The sequence below is a fragment of the Gobio gobio genome (genome assembly GCF_949357685.1).
Source record: "Gobio gobio genome assembly, chromosome: 2".
Taxonomy (NCBI): Eukaryota; Metazoa; Chordata; class Actinopteri; order Cypriniformes; family Gobionidae; genus Gobio; species Gobio gobio.
The window spans coordinates 40,654,449-40,672,928 of NC_137098.1; the positions used below are offsets into that span (position 1 = coordinate 40,654,449).

Consider the following 18,480-nt stretch of genomic DNA (forward strand, 5'->3'; position numbering starts at 1 on the left):
AGGTTAGGGTCAGGTTTAGGGTTAAGGGTTAAGGTCAGAGATCAATGCAGATGACCTCTACGTCTTCTTGAGTGTAATGCATCTCACTGGGTCTGAGATTAGAGCTCTCACGGTGAAAATGATGCCACAGTTGAGTCTCTAAAGTGTGTTTAACTCCCTGAAGCCTTTTGATGGTCATGGTGCTCATTGTATGTTCACTCAGGAATTGTGCTTTCATTTATATTCATGCACTTCAAGTTTTACCACAGACTTTAAACTTACTTGAACTGAATTATCTGCTTTAATATTGCAAGTTTTTGTTTTTGTTTCATAGACAGATTTGGTGATCTGTTTTTAACCAGTTGAACAAGTTGAACTAAATGAGATTTAACAGTATTCAAGATATCAGAGTGCGACAAGCCTTCAGTCAGTGTTTTTTCAGTGATATTATCTCTGATGAATTTTTGTGAGGTTTGCTTGGAGGAAATCTTTGAAGTTTGTGATTAATGAGTATCACTGTAAAATGGTTCGGATGTTCAGGGAAGAAGGAGGTGGGAACCGGTGAACAATAAACAACAAACTTTAATAAAATAAACAGAACAAAGTGAAAGTAAAAGCGGCAACCCCTCACGGACGACTGCCACGCACATACATAAACAAAACATAAATAAAACAACTTAAAATCCAGGCCTTGTCCTCTCTCGTCCTTCACTGGAGTAACTCGTCCTTATATGCCTCCATACTCCCTCATGAGAGGACTCAAGACCGGTGTGGCTCGCAGGTGACGCTCATTCTCAATCACGCACACCGATCTCGCTCGCTCCTCCCATGTATCTCGCTCGTCCACCTCGCCACAATCACGTACAGTGGTTTATGTATTGCATGAGAGCTCTGGGCTTATGTAAAGATGTACGTACTATGGGTATTTGTGAAACCGTGCACATACAGTATAGTAGCCTGGTCTTACCAGACTCTCGTACATTTCATTTGTACAGAGAGTCTGGCCACTCTCCACTGACAAGCATTTACTTCCTTGAAGGCGGGTACTCTGTTGAAGTTTAAAACTATTGGATCTGCCTAGAGCCACTCTGGATCTGCCATAACCAATCGCTAACGTTTGGTCGTGACGAATGGCATCTCAAACTAGCGCACGACATCAACGTCATCGTTCTCAGCCACTCCCTCTGTTCGCTGATTGGACCGGTAAAAATTAGTTCGGAGTAAACCTAAGAATATACCGCAGTCCCAGACGGAGTACTGAAGGAAAATTTAAATTGAGCTGGAGTACGTAGGAGGGTGGAGCCAGGCTAACAGTATAGACCAGGCCAGGGTTCCTCAAATCCGGTCCTGGAGAGCCACTGCCCTGCAGAGTTTAGTTCCAACCCTAATCAAACACATTTGAACAGGCTAATCAAGGGAAACTGGGCATATCGTCTTGGCTGAAATCTATAATCCACACAAGATAGACTGGTTCTAAATGTGGTAAAATGGTTGCGTTCAGAATACACAATGTTTTAAGAATTGAATCAGCTAATCAGCTTCCTTTTTGTTCAATTTTGATACTAGTAGAAGATTTGACAATCTATGTGTTTTAATGACCCGTATTAATGAAATATGAAATTCTACCCCATAAATTGTGCTCAATCCAACTTAAGGCATTTCAGTTTACTCATTCTACAATTCATTTAAAAACAATTTTGCACATAAACCTTCTTTTCATTATTTCTGTAATTTCAGTCCTCTGAGTTTTTGTTTGAGCCATGGTTTTATTTTCTCAAGTCTGCTGCTTTGTACAGAGAAAGAACAGCATCACTGGTGCATGAAGATAATTGGTGAGCAATGAGTGTGTGATTGTTTAGTTATGGATCCATCTCTTTGACTCTTAATTAATGCATGCAGAACAGGAGCAGGTGATCACAAATTCTTTGATGGCAGTAAGTGATCCAGCGTGCTGGCTATGGGATAAAGAGAGCTGTTAACGCCTGTCTATCTGGGGTGTAAGTTTACTCAGTTCTAACAGACAGTGTGCTGGGAACTCTCAGAGACCCTCGGGCCAATGGAAATGATTCACTGTAATATTACAAGATCTTTATCAGAGAGAGAGATAGAGAGAAGCTCTTTGGATCTGTGAGAATGAGAATCGGCTGCTTTTCTCATGTGACCAGTGAGATTTTTCTTTCATCCCTCCACCCATCCAAATATTCTTGTCTCAGGCAGAATCTTCAGAGTTCCTGCATTATACTTGCATGGCTTCTCTGGACTCACATACAGTACGTGTACTCAGATGCATTCACTTTCGCATGTGTGTATTTCAGGCTGCTCAAGCATGGTGATGAGTGTTTTGAGCCACGTGCATGTCCGTGTTTGTGGAAAGGGAAAGAATATTATCCAGGAGACAGAGTTTCGTCCCCATGCCATCAGTGGTGAGATTACATCAAGTCACATTCTGTGCATTTCATTACACCAGTTTGCTATACTACATTTTCAACTACTTACTACAGAGATCATGTGGTCACTTTAATTTTGTTCACTTTAACTTCATTGATTTAGATTACAAATACAAGGAAAACAATTAGCTATACGTAACACAGAGTCATTTTCCAAATTTGTTACAAACACATTCACTTAGAGTCTCTTTAGGGAGAAGTTAACAGAGGAAATGTGTAGTGAAACTGTTTCTAGGATCTGAATGTGTGTTTTGCAGTGTGTGTCAGCATGGCACGTTCCAGTGTGAGTTTCGCCCATGTCCGTCAATGTGCACTACTTATGGAGATCGACACTACCGAACGTTTGATGGGTTCCTGTTTGATTATATTGGTGCATGCAAGGTGTACTTGGTCAAGGTGAGCTTTGAGCAACAGATCCAGACATCCCATACCTTGTTCTTATAAAAAGACTAAATGATTGCATGTGTTTGCATATGTATTGTTGTTGATTACTAATGTGTGCTCCTGTGTGTGCGTTAGAGCTCTTTAGATGCAATGATGTCTGTCACAGCAGAAAATGTTGACTGCTTTGAGAGTGGCGTGATCTGCAGGAAATCTCTCCTTATCTCTGCGGGACGCTCCTTCATTGTGTTTGATGATGACTCCGGCAAACCTGTGAGTGACCTTTTCAGTCTCATTCACACCTTACTATTGTTATAAACATATTCTAACTATGCTAGAATTAAAAGGCAATGCCTACAGTTGTTGCCTAATAAATATTCATGAGCCAGGCTGAGGTTTATAACATGCCCCACCAACGTTCCTACGCTCCTGGGTATTGGTGAATATACTTTGGACTGGAGAAATATATTTTTAATGCAAGGAATGATAATGCAATTGCATCATAGTGTTGCATCTGTAACTTATGTTTCCTGAAACATTGGTTTGGAAATGATAATAATCTGGTTGATAATAATCTGCGGATATGGTTCATGTGCAGAACCCATCCAGTGTGATTGACAGGCAGAGAGCATATATCTGGCAAGCAGGATACTACACCATTGTGCATCTGCTTGGGGAAGACCTCACAGTGCTGTGGGACAGAAAAACCACCGTACATATACAAGCTGGACCACGCTGGCAGGTAAACACACACAAAGAGGTGAATGTGTTGCTGGCTGCTGTGCAGTTTTGAGTAGCAAATCGTTCATTTGCAGAATTTCGATTACCTTACAAGTTTGTATTTGTGTGTTCATTATATTTTTAGGGTAGGCTTACTGGTCTTTGTGGGAACTTTGATCAGAAGACAGCGAATGAAATGAGAACACCAGAGAACATCGACTCGTCTACACCACAGGAGTTTGGCAACAGCTGGACAGCAGCAGAGGTATGACAAAGAGATAAACACACATACAACACTGGTCAAAAGTTTGGAATAGAGAAAAAAAATTATGTTTTTGAAAAATGTCTCTTGTTCACCAAGGCTGCATTTATTGGATCAAAGAGTACAGTAAAAAATAGTAATATTGTGAAATATTATTACAATTTAAAATAAGTGTTTTCTATTTCAATATATTTTTAAATGTAATTTATTCCTGATGGCAAAGCTGAATTTTCAGCAGCCCATTACTTCAGATCCTTTAGAAATCATTCTAATATACATCCCTGCTGAATAAAAAGTATTAATTTCATTTAAAATTGAGTGTATACATTTTTAAACAAAAATAAATAAATAAATAACCAGCACAATTGTTTTTAACATTGATTGGAATTGTAAGTGTAAATGTAATAAGAAATGTTTCTTAAGCACCAAATTAACATTTCAGAAAGGTTTCTGAAGGATCATGTGACACTGAAGACTGGAGTAATTCAGCTTTGCCAGCACAGGAATAAATTACATTTTAAAATATATTCAAATAGAAAACATTTATTTTTAATTGTAATAATATTTTACAATATTTCTGTTTTTGATCAAATACATAAATGCAGCCTAAGTGAGCATAAGAGAATTCTTTGAAAAACATACAAAAATCTTGTAATGTTTGCAAAATATGAACACTAACTTTTATTTCATTCACATTGTTTGTAGATGACTAAACATTTGATCTTGCCCTTCTGAATGTCTCATATATGGTGGTAGCTGCAAATCAAACACTGTAGTATGACTGTCTGTTTGTGTGTGCATATCCCATCAGTGTGTGAACAGTCCTGATATAAGGCACCCCTGCAATCTGAATCCTCTTCGAGAGCCCTTTGCAAAAAGACAGTGTGGGATTTTGCTTAGTGAAGTGTTCCAAGTCTGCCACCCTGTGGTAAGTTGATCACCTCTGAACATTAATGCTCACATTCACGAGTTGAACATGTCGCACATGTGAGTGAGTGAGGGTCTCTGTGTTTAAAGGTTTTTCATCCTCAATAGGTAGATGTCACGTGGTTCTATATGAACTGCCTGGTGGACACCTGTGGTTGCAACCGTGGAGGAGACTGTGAGTGTTTCTGCACAAGTGTTGCAGCATATGCTCACCGCTGCTGCCAAAAAGGCGTCACTGTTGATTGGCGCTCCCCTTCGGTTTGCCGTAAGTGATATTCTTATAATCAGTCATTGTAATAATAATGGTAACAATTTACTTTTAGGGCCCAACTCTCACTATTAACTAGTTATGCATATTACTAGGATATTGGCTGTTTATTAGTACTTATAAAGCACATATTAATGCCTTATTCTTCATTACCATATTCTACATCCCTTACTCCTAACCAATACCTAAATTTAACAACTACCTTACTAACTATTAAAAACCAGTAATAAGGAGTTATTGAGACAAAATGCATAGTTAATAGTTAGTTAATAGTGAGAATTGGACCGACCCTAAACTAAAGTGTGACCATAATAACTAATAACTGAATAAACGACGGTGAACACACATTCTTCCTAAAGACAATGATGGTCAGAAGGAAGACGGAACTAAGCGATATGTAATACAGTTTTATTTTTTTGCTAAATGAGTAATATTACCTTCTTCCTCTTACAGCGTATGACTGTGAATACTACAACAAAGGTATATCTGTAATATTTTGATGAATATAACATTTGTATATGTCTGATATATTATATAAATGATATATTTTTATAATTTTTTACAATTGTGCATGTGTGTGGGAATGCACGTGTGCATAGCTTTAGGAAAAGGGCCACTGAAGCTTTTGACCTACAGAGAAAGAGGAACAATTTTGGCAGCCAATACGACAACTGGACTGGTTTTCCCAAAAAGAGAAATTACCAGTACTGATGGGATCCTGACACTGTTCATGATGACGCCAGGCATCAGCAAAGCCAGACCACATGGTCAGTCAGACAGTCAAAAGCACACAATCAACATATAAAAATGCTCAAGTGAAAAATATACAGTAAAACATGCATATTTTAGTCCAAATCTAAAACTTTTAACACAAACCGACTTATTCTCTTAAACAAATGATTTATAGATTGTTTTATACGTCATCTATGGACTATATACGTATGTTGATTTTCTAAAATGTGGTATAATGTTGTTAATGCTGCAGACTCATCCCTGGTGTCATTTGAGGCGGCAGACAGACCCAACTACTTCTTAAAAGCAGAGCGCAGTGGCCAGCTGAGACTGCAGAAGTGGGAAGAGACTGAGGCATTTTTGGATGCAGCTACATTTGTTCTTCATAGAGACACCTGGATCTCCGGCTTTGATTCGCTGGAGTCCCTGGCTAAGCCAGGGTTTTTTCTGCATTTCATGCTGTCCAGACTCCAGCTCATGAAATACAGTCACTCAGATCGGTACCGCCGTGCTACTCTATTCAAACTGACAGGTCAGTATGTGGCAACACATCTGCAAACTCACTCAAAATCGCAAAGAAACAGTATAATTTGCTTTACCAACTTCTCCCCCTAATCATTATTTTTACTACAGGCGGCATACCATACTATCCAATGGGTCCTCGATGTCAGTGGCGGTATGAATCATGTGTGAGTCCGTGCTTCAGGACATGCAGTGACCCATCAGGTCGGAGCTGTGCAAGCATCCTGAAGTAAGATCACACACATTGAATTTCTGTGAATATCTACAAGTATCTAAATTGTTTAAGTGTATGGTTAAGTGATTTGGCTGACATGCACCTTTCTATAGGGTTGAGGGATGCCTGCCTCAGTGTCCAAGTTACATGGTTCTAGATGAGGTCACTCACAGATGTGTCTATATGGAGGACTGTAAGCAACTATTTGTGCTATTTCTATTGCTACATCTGGTGTAAAACAGTCAAAACTATTTTATTTGAATGAGATCAATGCTATAGCTAAGTTCAGGATTTACTTCTACAATCATTGTCAAATGTCATAGTGACAACTTTGTAAATACTATTTCAACTAGCACTATTGCTAACAACCTTTGAGTAAAACAGACCACAAGTTATCAATGGAGCAAGTCCAAGCTCCAGTTTAGCAACCTTATCATAACACAGTTAGTTATATCAGATAAAATTACCAATTTTGGGCAGTTTCTAATAAATATTGCATTTGTGTTTAGGCATTAAGCCTGCTGTTGTTCCTCCATTCACACCACCAAGCACTGTCATATCATCAACATCCTCAGAATATTCCACCTTGAGTGGCTCATCGGTGTCTGTATCACTCACACCTACAACAGTGTCAGAGAGTAGCGCCATTGCTACTATACCTACAGCACACATGCCAAGCACTGCAATGCTTACATATTCCCCTATCACACCTGAGGTGGTGGAAATCATTACCACATTAACAACATCCTCTTCCTCCCCAAGCCCACTGGCTTTCACTGAGAGAACCACCAAAGCACCCAGCATCACTCACACTTCCTCCACCACAGTGCACACTAGCCCAATGTATATCTCAGCATCTCTCTCAGGCACCTCTACAACAAGCAGGCCAACAGAGTCTTCAACACAACTCACGCGTACGACAACTATCCCCTTACCGCCTACTTCTAGTTCTGTTCTGTTGTCAACCTCAAGTAAAGAGCCGACCAGAGTAAGCACTCTACCTGTGCTTCCAGTCTCAACCAGCATAGGCTCCACAGAAGCCACTTCCCCAACTGTCAAAGCGTCATCTCCCCTCACCTCAAGTACAGAGACTCCTAGAGTCTCAGAGATTCTCACACCTACTGAAAAGACCACAACTCCCACTGTAACTTCTAGTGGCGGCACACAGTTTCCTGCTGAAACCATCAGCACAACAAAGTTCACATCACCATCGACCACGACACCTATATTAGGATCGAGTACCTATGTCACCACAGAAAAATTGACCTTTCCAACGACTTTACACACTCTGAAGACCTCTGAGAGCATTTTGGAAACCCAGAAGCCTTTGGACATCACTACCATTTCAACTTCCCCTACAGATATTGAAGTGTCAACAACTCACATTTCAGTGAAATCCACAATTTCCGCTTTCCAAACACCAACTTCAACTCAAACAACACCTTTTATTTCTTCAACATCAACCTCAGAGCAACCCGAAACTTCGAAAACAACACTATCGTTCTCCACGGCTGCTCCAGAAACCGTCATCACCACAGTGTCCTCTCAAGCTCCTACATTTGTGCCAACAGAAACCACAGCAAAAACAACCTATCAGTCAACATCTGTTATGTATACTTATCATGATGTATCAACAACTGACAGGACATTACAGACAGATTGGAGAAGAATCCAAACCACGTCAACTCCATCAGTATTACCAGAAGCATCCCACACCAGTGTCAGGACAACAGAGACCCCACTTACCACCTACACCACCATGCCATTCACCTCAGCGCCTACAGAGGAAACATCAACACTGCTCACATCACATGTGTCACCCACTGACAAGACAACTTCTAGAGTTGTCTCCGCTTCTACTACATTGGGCCCTACAGTGTCTCACTGGAGTTTAGTTTCCACCACTGCTCTCCTTACAGACAAAGTCAGCACAGTGCCAATTCATCCTCCTTATTCTACGACAACTATGACCACCACACCTGCACTGCCTGCGATTTCTACATCTTCGCCATCCATACTTACGATGGCAACATCAGTATCTCAAGCCCCAACAAAAACCACAGAAACAACGGTCACTTCTGAGATACCTCTGCTGACATCTACTGCAACTGAGAAGGAGATTGTATCCACAACTAGACCTTTGACTATACATTATGTCACAGAGACAACTAGGGTTTCTCCCGACACAGATAGAGCTGTGCTGTCAACTACTGCGACAACCCAGACTTCAACACTGGTTCATGAGACCTCCAGCACCTTTCCTTCCACAATGACTCCAAAATTCACAACCCGTGTCACACCAGTCCTGACTACACGGGTGGCTGTGGCTACCACGCGACGAGAAACACCTCGAGTTGTGGCCACAACCAGCATTTCACCTCCCACTTGGAATGAGACAACATTGACAACACTCTCTACCATTTCTACAGATAAAGTGACTACTGTTTCCACATATACAACTTCCTCTAGTATCCCTGTTGCTTCTTCTAGCACACTTACGACACACACTCCTGACACCACTGAATACACCTCTGGATTTACAGAGTACACAAATGAATCTTCTCCGACCACAGCACTGCCATCATCATCTGGAGCAACAAAAACTCCAACGCCAAGTGTACCTTCAGTTGTTACCACCACTTCAAAACAGCCACCTACTTCCTCTTCTGTCACTGAGAGTAGTCCCGTAACCAGTGCAAGTCCCTCTACTGAGCGCCGCCTGGTGGATGAACGTACCACAGTCACAGCCGTGCCACCTGCCTCAGACACTGCCCAAGCAACACTGAGTTCATCTGCGGTGACCAGTCTTCCCTACACCATAGAAACAGAGCACTGGATGACGAGCCAGACACATGTAGTCCCAAAAACTACTGCTGTCGAGCCAAGCAGAGTATGCACTGTGAGTCAATTATAAAATGCTTTTACATTTTTTAACATTCACTTTGTAAATTTTGGATAACAAAAGTCTGCAAGTTAAACTAAATGATGTTTGTGTGTCTGCAGTCTCCTTATTCAGAAGTAGTGGATGAATGTACAAAGCTTATTTGTGTCAGTGGCCAGATGCTCCTCTTCAATAAGTCTCAGAGCTGCCCTTATGATCCAACCCCCCCAAACTGTGGTCTGCTTGGTTTTGCTGTACTAGTCAATGGTGATAAGTGTTGTCCACGCTGGGACTGCCCATGTGAGGAACACGCATATTAAACACATTACTATAATCCTTTTCATTCTGCCATTTGTTGATGTTTTATCAAAATATATTTTAATTTTGGCATGTAGGTCGTTGTTCAGTGTTTCCAGATCTTAATCTGATCACATTTGATGGGAAAAGTGTTGCGATTTATAAAGCTGCTTTATATGTGGTCACTCAACTTCCCAATGAGACCGTCAGCATCCTGGTGCAAGAGTGTTCTGGACCAGATTACACCGTAAGATATGCACAGCTTCACATTAGCCCCTCATTTAAAAAAAAAAAAGAAAAAGAAAAATGGGTAGTTGACAAATAAGCAGTAAAAAAGGCTTCTTCTTTTTTTTTGGTAAAACACCACATTTAAAGTAAAAATGCATATTGTTATGTAGTGTGAAGTCTGATGTTTGAGAAAATTTGAGGGGTCACTATCTTCCATTGTCAATTCTTTCATTGTTTTTTGAACATTTTTACTGAAATGTGTCCTATGGTGTGACTAAAAGAATTAAGGATATAGGGCTGTCCCACCAAAGGACAATAGAAATTAACACTTTTATAGTGGTTCCAAAAAAAGTTAAATATTAAAAAAATTCTGAGACAAAAATCTTACCCTGTGCACATGTCATGGGCTTCACCGCAACATGACCTTGAATGGGGTCCTTTTACTTTATTTTAATTTAAAAGTTAAATTAAACTTGTCAGTGGAATTGCCCGATTTAAAATAAGACTTGGTTTTCAAGTTCCTACGCTTTTAGAAATATATGCATGAAGAAAAAAAATTATAATTTGCTAAAATAGACACTTGTACAATTATGCCTGGGGTATTTATTAACATTTGTATGCTTTTCTTTTTAATTTATAAAAGTTGTAATTTATTGAACCTTGAGACAGTCACACCATAGGACAATTTTAAGATTTGTTTTATATCAACAGGTCTATGTAAGACAAATAAATGTTTAACCATTTACTGCATTTTAAATGATGACATATACATTTTTATCTTGTGTGACAGTGAAAATGCCATGTCACGTCAACAACCCAAATGTCAAAGTCATGATATTATTCTGTTTGATTCCAGCTTGTGTGGAACTTTACCAATTTGTGTCTGGCAGCTTTAAACATCACTCACAAATCCAATGAAGTACTCATCAATCGTCTGCAGAGACGTGTGAGTATTCACCACAACATATTGGATAATATTGTGCCCAGGAAAATTATTAGTATACCAGTCTGGCATATTTACATAATCAATGGGTTGTTTTTCCCAGCTATATGTGAACTCCAGGTATGCAAAGCCACGTTTTAAGAAGTTTGGTTTTGAGATTCTGGACACAGGAAACATGTATCTAATTCGAAGTCCAGCTGGTCTGAAGATCCAGTGGTTCCACACTACAGGCATGATGGTGATTGAGATGGACAGCTATAACAACAGACTCCCCACAATGGGCTTGTGTGGTATGAATCCATTAACCACTGATTATATGGACTGTAAAAACAATCATGTCGTATTTTAATGTTTCTCTTTGTCACCCTGTCCAGGTAGTTGTGATGGTAATCCTCTGAATGATCTGACTCTGTCTAACGGTACAGTTGTGCCTGAGCAAGAGGATCCGGCTGTGTTCATCGATAGCTGGCAGATTCCCAACACCACCAGCTATGTCAGCCACAGCAGACGGAGGGAGGCCAACTGCACCACGAACGACTGCTCTCTGTGCATGAGCATGCTGAGCAACCATACCTTCACCGTCTGCCATCCTTACGTACGGCACACAGCATTCACATCCCGCCAATACAAAACCTGCACCACATGTGATTATGCACTACATTTCCTAACTGGTCTTTGTGCTCAGGTCCCTCCAGCAGTGTTCTGTGAGATTTGGGTGAGAGATGTGGAGTATGTGAATAATCCATGTGTTGCTTTGGCCGCTTATGCTGCTTCCTGCCACAAATTCAACATCTGCATGGAATGGAGGAGCTCGGATTTCTGCCGTAAGTAGTCATCAAGGCATATCAACATAGGTGTATGTGGTGTTAAAATGCAATTTATTGGTGTTATGTGTGGTGTGTATTTTACAGTAATGTAAGCTTGTTTTTCTGTGTAGCATTCATATGCCCAGAAAATCTGCGATACCAAGCATGTCTTCCCACCTGCACTGCCCCATCCTGCCCAAACCAAGAGTTTGAGTTTGTCCCAGAGCAATGCATGGGTCTTTCAGAGGGCTGTGTATGTCCAGAGGGAACTTTATTACATCGGCCATATTCTGCCCTATGCATTCCACTAAACAAGTGTGGTATGCCCCTTGTCTTTCTCTTCTACTGTATCTATTTAAGGGCATTTAGTTATTGTCATTAAATAATGAGTATAATGATATGTGTTTGCAGCATGTACTGATAGTTTTGGAACCCCACGTGCACTTGGGGAGGTGTGGAAAGCCTCGCTGGATGGCTGCTGCATGTATAAATGTGAGAACGACAGCATAGTGCCGGTGGAGTATAACTGCAGTAACATCCCTCAGCCAGTCTGTACGCGAGCAGGAGAGATTACCGTCAACCTTGCAGATGACAGCAGCTGCTGCCCTCACAAAGCCTGTGGTCTGTTACACAATTATTTCACACATTTCTACAAAAGGGCTGGGCAGAATGATGGTATATTCTGTATACCTTGTACTGTGTTTACATCCATTACGTTAAAACAAGATAAAGGATTTTTAGGATTTAAGTCACCAGATTTTTCACAAAAAAGTCATTATTACATGGTAATGAAATTTCTAAAACTTTCTGAAGTTGAATTTCCAGCCAAATAACTATATCATAACACAAAATTTGTCATAATGCCCAACCCAATTTTGCATTGTACAAGTTAATGTATATAATGAATATATATTATTTTACTATTACTTAATTAGCTCAGATGCTTTATGAGGATGTTTAACCCGTGCTGAATTGTTTTGTGACAGTTTGTAATCAGAGTATGTGTGAAGCAGCTCCTACAGACTGTAAATATGGGGAGAAGCTGGTGTCATATCATAGACAGCTCTCCTGCTGTCCTGAATACTTATGTGGTAAGTTTGGACATATTTTGCTGTGTGTTTGAGTCTGTGTACTTGTGCATGCATATGAGTGCACGTTTGTTTAATGTCTTTTTTCAGAGTGTGATCCTGATCAGTGTGTCTTGGACATTCCCGTTTGTCGTGAGGATCAGACATTGATCGCCACTCGTGCTGAAGGCAGCTGCTGTTTGGCACACATCTGCAGTAAGTCATTATCATTAATAATCATGTCATTCCAATTCCATACGACTTTCTTTCTTCTATGGAACAAAAAGTAAAAAATTCTACAATAGATACTATAAAATTGGTCCTTTTGACATTCCATGTCTTCATAAATCTTCCAGCCTACCTAACCTTGACAGGCATGTAATGTGTTAAAATTATAAAAAAAAAAATGTATTGTGTTTATTACTGTGTTAGTGTGTGACAAATGTTCTGAGGCAGCTCCAGTGTGTAAAGATGGAGAACTGCTGATTGTGGACACAAACAGCACAGAGCACTGCTGTCCAGTTTATCACTGCTGTGAGTACAAACACATGGTTAAACACAGACATTTAACATTTTCTTTCTCTGTGATAAATCCAGCCAATAAAGTCAATTAAAAGGATAGTTTACCCAAAAATGAAAATTATATCATAATTTAGCCACCCTTAAAGGGTTACTTCAGTGATTTAGCAGTAAGCTTTGTATTTTAACTGGGTCATTTATGTGGTAGAAATGTGAAATTATTTTTGAATTTGGTGCCTTCTAGACTGAGAAAAGACAGAAAATGTATTTTTGTCTCATGTGGATGAAAGACAACAACTCCCAGAATGCACTTGCTTCACTGCCCAACGAGGCCACTCCCTACACCGTCGTTTTGATCTTCATTGTAATACAATCATTTCGTTCAGTTAGAGAATAAACACTACAATTAAAAACTGAACGTGTCTTTTCACTAAAGTGTGAGTGAGCCGAACTAAAGTCACGGCACAGACGCAGCAGTGCCAGATTTCATTCATCACGAAGAGCTGAGCAGAGCTGAGGTAACGTTAAGCGCCAATCTGGCACGTTTTCAGATCGCATATGGAAGCTAAACTATCACAGGAATTCATTGAAAAGTTGAAACACTCACTTTGCTCTGCATCGATCCGTTATGAATGTCCGTGCGGCCGTCTGTGTCTTACATTCTGTGCGTGAGATCTCTCCACTATGGGGGGGTTGATAACATGCAGAACAGCTCCCTCTACTGGCTGTAGTCTTTAGCCTCTGGCCAAAAAATCCTCCGATGACGCAAAATGACGATATTTGCGTCATCTGAGAATTTTTTTCCAGAAATAAAATGCATAATTCTCTCGTCTCAGGGGGATATGAGGGGTGAAAGTACCATAATTTGAATACACTACCGGGTTTCTACTGATACAATGCCTAATGCTAAATCACTGAAGTTACCCTTTAAGTTTTTCCAAACCTGTGTGAATTTCTTTCTTCTGCTGAACACAAAAGAAGTTCACAAAACACATATTTATTTTGAAAAATATGGGTAGCTGAACAGTTGATGGATCCCATTGACTTCTATAGTATTTTTTTTCACCATACTATAGAAGTCAATAACGTCTGCTATTTGGTTACCGACATTAATCAAAATATCTTCTTTTGTGTTCAGCAGAAGAAAGAAATTCATAGAGGTTTAGAATAACTTGAGGGTAAGTAAACTAAAAAATTTTGGGTGAACAAAATCCCTTTAAGAATGTTGTGGAGCTTATAGTAAGCCAGTTGCAGTAGGAAAATACCAATACCAACAACCATTATATATTCGCATGAGAACAAGTAGCCTAAACAGCCCTCAAGCTCAACAAAACAACATAACTAAGGATTTACTTCAGAATGCATAAATAAACACCACATTAATTGAAACAGTGAAGTGTTATTGTAACTATGTTGTGTGTGTATATATGCATGCAGTGTGTGAGACCTCTCGATGCTTAGACGTCACATGTCCAGTTGGCATGGCAGTAGTTTCCACAAGGATTCAAGAACAGTGTTGTCCATCGCAGACATGTGGTAAGCCCTCCAACTCAATAACAATATGGTTGAGCAGTATTTGCAGTATCTTTGTTCATGTATATCAGTGTGAGAGAGTGTGTCAGGCTGTGTATTGCTTGTCTGTCTGTGAAACTCTGCTAAAGAAACAAAATGTGTGTGTCTCTGAAACAGACTAAAGCTCCCCTCTCTCTTTTTCTTAGAATGTGCATGTGAGAAAATCCTTCGTCCTAAATGTTCTCTGGTGAGTCTCCAAAAATTAATATATCCAAATGACCATGTATATTTGTTTGCATTTTATTATTCCGTTATTTGTGTGTGATCAGGCTTTTGTTTGACTGGTTGGTTTAAATCTGATATCAGGTGTATTGTGTTGTAGGGGCAAAGTATGCAGTTAGACAGAACATTTCTGTCTGATCCAGAAAACCAATGTGCCTGCAAAAGATTTGTGTGTGGTGAGAACACACCTCTGTCTAAAATGCTCTGAAAATAAAAGGTAACACCTTATTTTAAGGTGATGTAGTTACACGTTACAACATGTACTTACTATAGCAATAACAGTAAATCATGCATTATTACTAAGTAACTAACCCTAACTCTATAGTAAGTACATGTTAATTAATATTTCTCATATTTAAGTAAGTACAATGTAACTACATCGCCTTAAAATAAAGTGTAACCAAATAAAATCGAAATAAATAATACAATATTTTTGTGTGGTTTTTTTTTTCTGTGTGTATTTATAGTGAGAGAGGCAGTGTGTGTGGATGGGCAGCGAGGAGTGATGCGACCGGGGCAGACACTGGTCGAGCACCGTAGTCAGGGTGTGTGTTACACCACACAGTGCACACACACACTGGACTCTGCCACAGGTTTCTATGTCCTCAAAGCCACTGGCACTAACTGCACTGCACGCTGCCAGCCTGTGAGTATTTTAAATGCACAAAGACACACACACTAGCCGAACTCAAAATACCTCTTAACTGTGTTATGTGCTCAGCAGAACCAGCTATACATCCCTCCTAAAGACCCCAGCAGCTGCTGTGGTGTGTGTAAGAACATTTCTTGCCTGCTCCGGAGTGAAAATGGATCTGTAACTATGTACAAGGTGATGTTCAGCAAATGTTCACATTCACCTCCATTCAAAAGCAGCACAGAACTACAATGCCTATCAAACGTTACGCTCACTAAAGCTGCATTTATTTGATCAAAAATACATAAAGAACGTAATATTGTGAAATATTTTTACAATTTAAAAGAACGTATTTATTTTCTTATATATTTTGCAATGTAATTTATTCCTGTGATGGCATTTTCAGTAGCCATTACCCAAAGTAATTATTATTAAACGGAACGTCAATAATAATTGATAATAATGGAGCAGCGAATCAGCTTATAAGAAAGATTTCTGAAGGATGGAGTAATGGCTGTGATGTGAACGTATTCTCTGTGTTTTCCTCTCCAGACAGGGCGCAGTTGGGTATCTGACTGCATGTACTATGACTGTACAGACACTTTGTCAGGACCTGTGCTCGTCTCCCACCCCTACAGCTGCCCCCCCTTCAACGAAACTGAGTGCATGAAGGTGAATTCTCTTTCCTTAATAAACATGAACCCAAATAATGCATCAAGTACAGGTAGGACACACACACAAACACATGTGACAGAGATGTACTACATGGCTGTAGAACTAATACATAAACATGATCATGAGGTCCTGAGTCAGTGATAACACAGTGGTTCCATACTTTCACTGACTTCCTCTGCCGTGCCAAAAAATATAACAAATAAATAGCAAATAATGGTCCCTTCTGTTTGACCCTGGCTACATTTTTCAAAGTGTTCATCTCGTCATAGATCGGGGGCACCGTTGTGAGTTACATGGATGGGTGCTGCAAGACATGTGAGTACAGAGTTTACATTCTTTTGTTCATCTCTACCCTTATTATAACAAGAAACATGGGTAACATTAACCTTTTAAAAGCTCCACCTGTTTCTTTCACAAGTCATTTGCACTCAGCATGAACCAAATGAAAACAACAGTGCCACAGCTATACTCACGCATCCTCATTCATGTTCTCTATTGATATTTACCAGCAAGGTAAAGAGCAAAATTCACTTCCTAGAATTCACTTGAACGGACAAGAAAAGCACTGTGTAAAAGCACTGACATGCACACAACAGCAATAGTTCATTTCTTGCATCAGTGTAACATTCTGTAACAATCTCTCCAGGCGCTGCGAACTCCCTGTTCCCCTTCTCTGTTAGCCCTTTGAAACCCACAGTTAGCACAAACTGTGAACAAGGTACCTGATACTAACATCAGACCTCAAGGCTCGCCATCACCATTGTTGATTTCCAACAATGTACTCCCCCTATTCAAACAATACAGGACTCTCAACAGATTTGAAGATAACTGCTCATGGAAGGCATTTATACTTCTAGTTACTTTTCTCCCAGATGTTTCTTGGAAGCAGCTAAATCTTTCCCCATTTTGCTCTGTCGGGCAGTGCATTGTTGATTGCCAACAATGTACTGTTGGTAGTGGCCAGTTAGAGAGTTTCTGTAGCTCTGCATGATTCAGAGTGCTTAGGCTGTAGCCTCTAATCACATAGTATGTGTAGTTTGTGGTAATGGGGTGTGTAGTAATGTTTTGAGTGATATGGCAACAACACTTTCTTCATCTGTTTTCTTCTTCCAGTTTTGCCGCCTTTTGCCACATTACTCAAACCATTACAGCTTCTGCTCACAACTGATCTATAATTTTTTATTGGAAAATCGAGTATAGAGGGTATGCATGCGACATCACCATCGGCCGGAGTGACTGCGGTTACACAACAGCATTGGTTTTCAGCGCGAAAAACACACAAAACACATCTAAAACGGTAAAGAGCTTTGAGATTAACTGTACATATAGATTTGACAAGAAATCTGAGGTAAATTTTTACAAACTGCTGAAAGCTACAGAAAGAGAAGCAATGGATTGAAACAACTGGACTCCAGGCAGCGAAACGTGGATTTGCAGTTATCATTCTGTGTCAATTTTAGGGAAAAATCATACCCTTTATATTATATTGTTAACTCACCAATTAAATATTTACCATCTTATATTCTGCATAATTGGATGTTTTTAACACCAACAAAACTATAGGGCTGGATGATATAAAACTATATATAACATTGATATAAGTGATCACCCGGGTTTAGACCTACCTATATTGTATTTATATAAAGTGTTCACATGCAAATTTGCTTTATGCATTTCCTGGGCGTCGAAATCAGGCACATATAAATGTCAGGAAACACAATTTCTGACTGCATGTCAAAATCCATGGATCACTGGATCTTTGGTAAATTGTCAGGAACACTATCAAGTTTTTAAACGGATAATAGTTTGTTTTACTCGCGTTTTCGCAGTTTCCCTTCTTAAATCCAGCCATGCAAAATGAAGTCAATGCATACCCTCTATTGGGGCTCTTTTTCTTTCTTTCTTTTTTTTTTCCTTTTGAGGTGGTGGAACATTGGTCTTGAGTACAAGCAAATTCATGTCTCAATATTTTCAGTAGATGGGTAGTTTTATAGTGATTATTTATCAGCTAAGTGGGGAAAGAATTGTATTTCCACTGTCAGTTACACAAGTAACAGTTGTTAAAATCTTGCAAAGTTTAATCTGAGAGGGGGATACAAATTGTTAATTATTATAAAATCTACCAAAAGGTCTGTTTATCATCTGTAGTATAAATTTTGATTGAACTGGAAAAGGAATGGGCCT

General features: G+C 39.7%; 1 protein-coding gene across 1 annotated transcript in view; it reads left to right on the top strand.

Moving 5' to 3' along the window:
* The window catches only part of otog (otogelin), a gene marked incomplete at its 5' end in the record, with an annotated part of 43,364 nt that overhangs the window by 23,306 nt on the left and 1,578 nt on the right, over nt 1–18,480 (top strand). The window contains 31 exons of the mRNA XM_079803738.1: nt 2,295–2,402; nt 2,684–2,822; nt 2,946–3,080; nt 3,406–3,549; nt 3,673–3,792; nt 4,601–4,717; nt 4,825–4,981; nt 5,438–5,464; nt 5,584–5,751; nt 5,970–6,248; nt 6,350–6,467; nt 6,566–6,645; nt 6,962–9,351; nt 9,456–9,633; nt 9,729–9,877; nt 10,715–10,804; nt 10,905–11,091; nt 11,176–11,396; nt 11,487–11,625; nt 11,739–11,927; nt 12,019–12,228; nt 12,594–12,698; nt 12,786–12,890; nt 13,107–13,208; nt 14,631–14,729; nt 14,912–14,952; nt 15,088–15,163; nt 15,455–15,633; nt 15,712–15,816; nt 16,174–16,293; nt 16,566–16,611. Of these exons, the coding sequence (XP_079659864.1) occupies nt 2,295–2,402; nt 2,684–2,822; nt 2,946–3,080; nt 3,406–3,549; nt 3,673–3,792; nt 4,601–4,717; nt 4,825–4,981; nt 5,438–5,464; nt 5,584–5,751; nt 5,970–6,248; nt 6,350–6,467; nt 6,566–6,645; nt 6,962–9,351; nt 9,456–9,633; nt 9,729–9,877; nt 10,715–10,804; nt 10,905–11,091; nt 11,176–11,396; nt 11,487–11,625; nt 11,739–11,927; nt 12,019–12,228; nt 12,594–12,698; nt 12,786–12,890; nt 13,107–13,208; nt 14,631–14,729; nt 14,912–14,952; nt 15,088–15,163; nt 15,455–15,633; nt 15,712–15,816; nt 16,174–16,293; nt 16,566–16,611 (6,323 nt within the window). The remainder of the gene's footprint in view (nt 1–2,294; nt 2,403–2,683; nt 2,823–2,945; nt 3,081–3,405; nt 3,550–3,672; nt 3,793–4,600; nt 4,718–4,824; nt 4,982–5,437; nt 5,465–5,583; nt 5,752–5,969; nt 6,249–6,349; nt 6,468–6,565; nt 6,646–6,961; nt 9,352–9,455; nt 9,634–9,728; nt 9,878–10,714; nt 10,805–10,904; nt 11,092–11,175; nt 11,397–11,486; nt 11,626–11,738; nt 11,928–12,018; nt 12,229–12,593; nt 12,699–12,785; nt 12,891–13,106; nt 13,209–14,630; nt 14,730–14,911; nt 14,953–15,087; nt 15,164–15,454; nt 15,634–15,711; nt 15,817–16,173; nt 16,294–16,565; nt 16,612–18,480) is intronic.